The sequence below is a fragment of the Eimeria maxima genome, genomic scaffold (genome assembly GCF_000499605.1).
Source record: "Eimeria maxima Weybridge genomic scaffold, Emw_scaff3267, whole genome shotgun sequence".
Classification (NCBI taxonomy): domain Eukaryota; phylum Apicomplexa; class Conoidasida; order Eucoccidiorida; family Eimeriidae; genus Eimeria; species Eimeria maxima.
In genome coordinates, this window is record NW_013566127.1 from 1 (window position 1) to 1,377 (window position 1,377).

At 55.5% G+C, this 1,377-nt stretch overlaps 1 protein-coding gene across 1 annotated transcript; it reads left to right on the forward strand.

The window, feature by feature from the left end:
- Positions 1-80: 80 nt before the first annotated feature.
- EMWEY_00060220 (hypothetical protein, conserved) lies at positions 81-454 on the forward strand (the record flags this gene model as incomplete). Its single annotated transcript, XM_013481393.1, has 2 exons — positions 81-268; positions 383-454. Coding segments are annotated over 2 exons (260 nt in total), but the record flags the coding sequence as incomplete, so codon positions are not given.
- Between the last annotated feature and the right edge of the window lie 923 nt (positions 455-1,377).

The window sequence follows — 1,377 nt, forward strand, 5'->3', positions numbered from 1 at the left end:
CTTTTGTCCTTGAGGGCGTCTGCAGCTGTAGAAGAACGTGGGAACAGTGGACGGGTGGCGATGGTTTTTCCAACGAGCAGGAGCAGACCGTGAGTTGGGCGAGTCGGTCGTGGTCGAAGCCGAAACCAGTGGGATGACAATGGCGCGTTTCCAGCAGAGCACCATGGCAAGAAGTGTTGCTTTAACACAGAGGGCTTCACAGTGTGTGGACGAATGTGCGAACAGTATTTGGTACTGGGGAAGACTGGCGAACGTGCAGGAGCAGGCGGTGAGTTGGGTTTGCGCGAGAAGGATTCCGGTGGGATGGGCATGTCGCGGCCTTGGGCACAGCTCAATGGCGAGGTGTGTTGCTTGGACGTTTAGAGGGTATCAGGTGGTACAGGAAAGTGGAAACATTGTTGGGTACTGGGCATGTGTTGACGACCGTGCAGGAGCAGACCATGAGTTGGAATAGTGCGAGGGGGAGAGGGGGAAAGCAATGGGATGGGCATGATGCGTTTGTCTAGGGGGCACCTTGGCTAGGAGTGCTGCATGGTGAATCGCTTGCGTGGGGGAGCTTGGACGAATGTGCAAGCAGTATTTGGTACTGGAGAGAAGTGGCGACCGTGCAGGAGCAGACAGTGAGTTGGGCTTGCGCGAGGTTTTAAGCAGTGTTGTAGGTATCAGGCGTCTTTTGTGGCGACGCCATGGCAAGGATTGTTGCTCTAGCATTGAGGGCTTCGGGTGGAGTCGACGAATGTCGGAGCAATGTTGGGTAGTGGGATGTGTTGAGCACGTGGCAGGAGCCGGCGGTGAGTTGGTATTGCGCGAGCGGGAAAGCACTGGGATGGCCGTGACGCATTATTCGTGCTTTGTCAAACGTGGGGGCGCCTCTGGGGCACTAGTTTTTCTGCGATGGCAAGGAGTGTTGCTTTAGCATCGCGGGCGTCGGATGCTGTAGACGAATGTGGGAAGAGTGGCATGTTGGGGAAGTGCTTGTATCGTTAGGGTCTGGGACGGAATTGGAGGTTGTCGGCTTTTGGGGCGTTCGATTGTACGGCGTGAAGATGCTCATCCTTTTGCTCATGTAAGTTGTTTGGTATTGAAAAGAGATGGGGAGCGTGCAGGAGCAGACTGTGAGTTGGTGGCGCACGAAGGGGAAAGCAGAAAGGTAGGCATGAAGCGTTTTTCCGGTTGTTCCTAAGCCCTGTGGTGCAGCTGCTGATTAGCGACGCCGAACGGATGCACGCGTCTAGTCAACAGGGATATGCGTTCTTCACTATGCCATGCTTTGTGCCAACGACATCCATAATCCCCAATCACACCTACACACAAGCACACCCACACCCACACCCACACCCACACCCACACCCACCCACCCACACACCCACCCACACC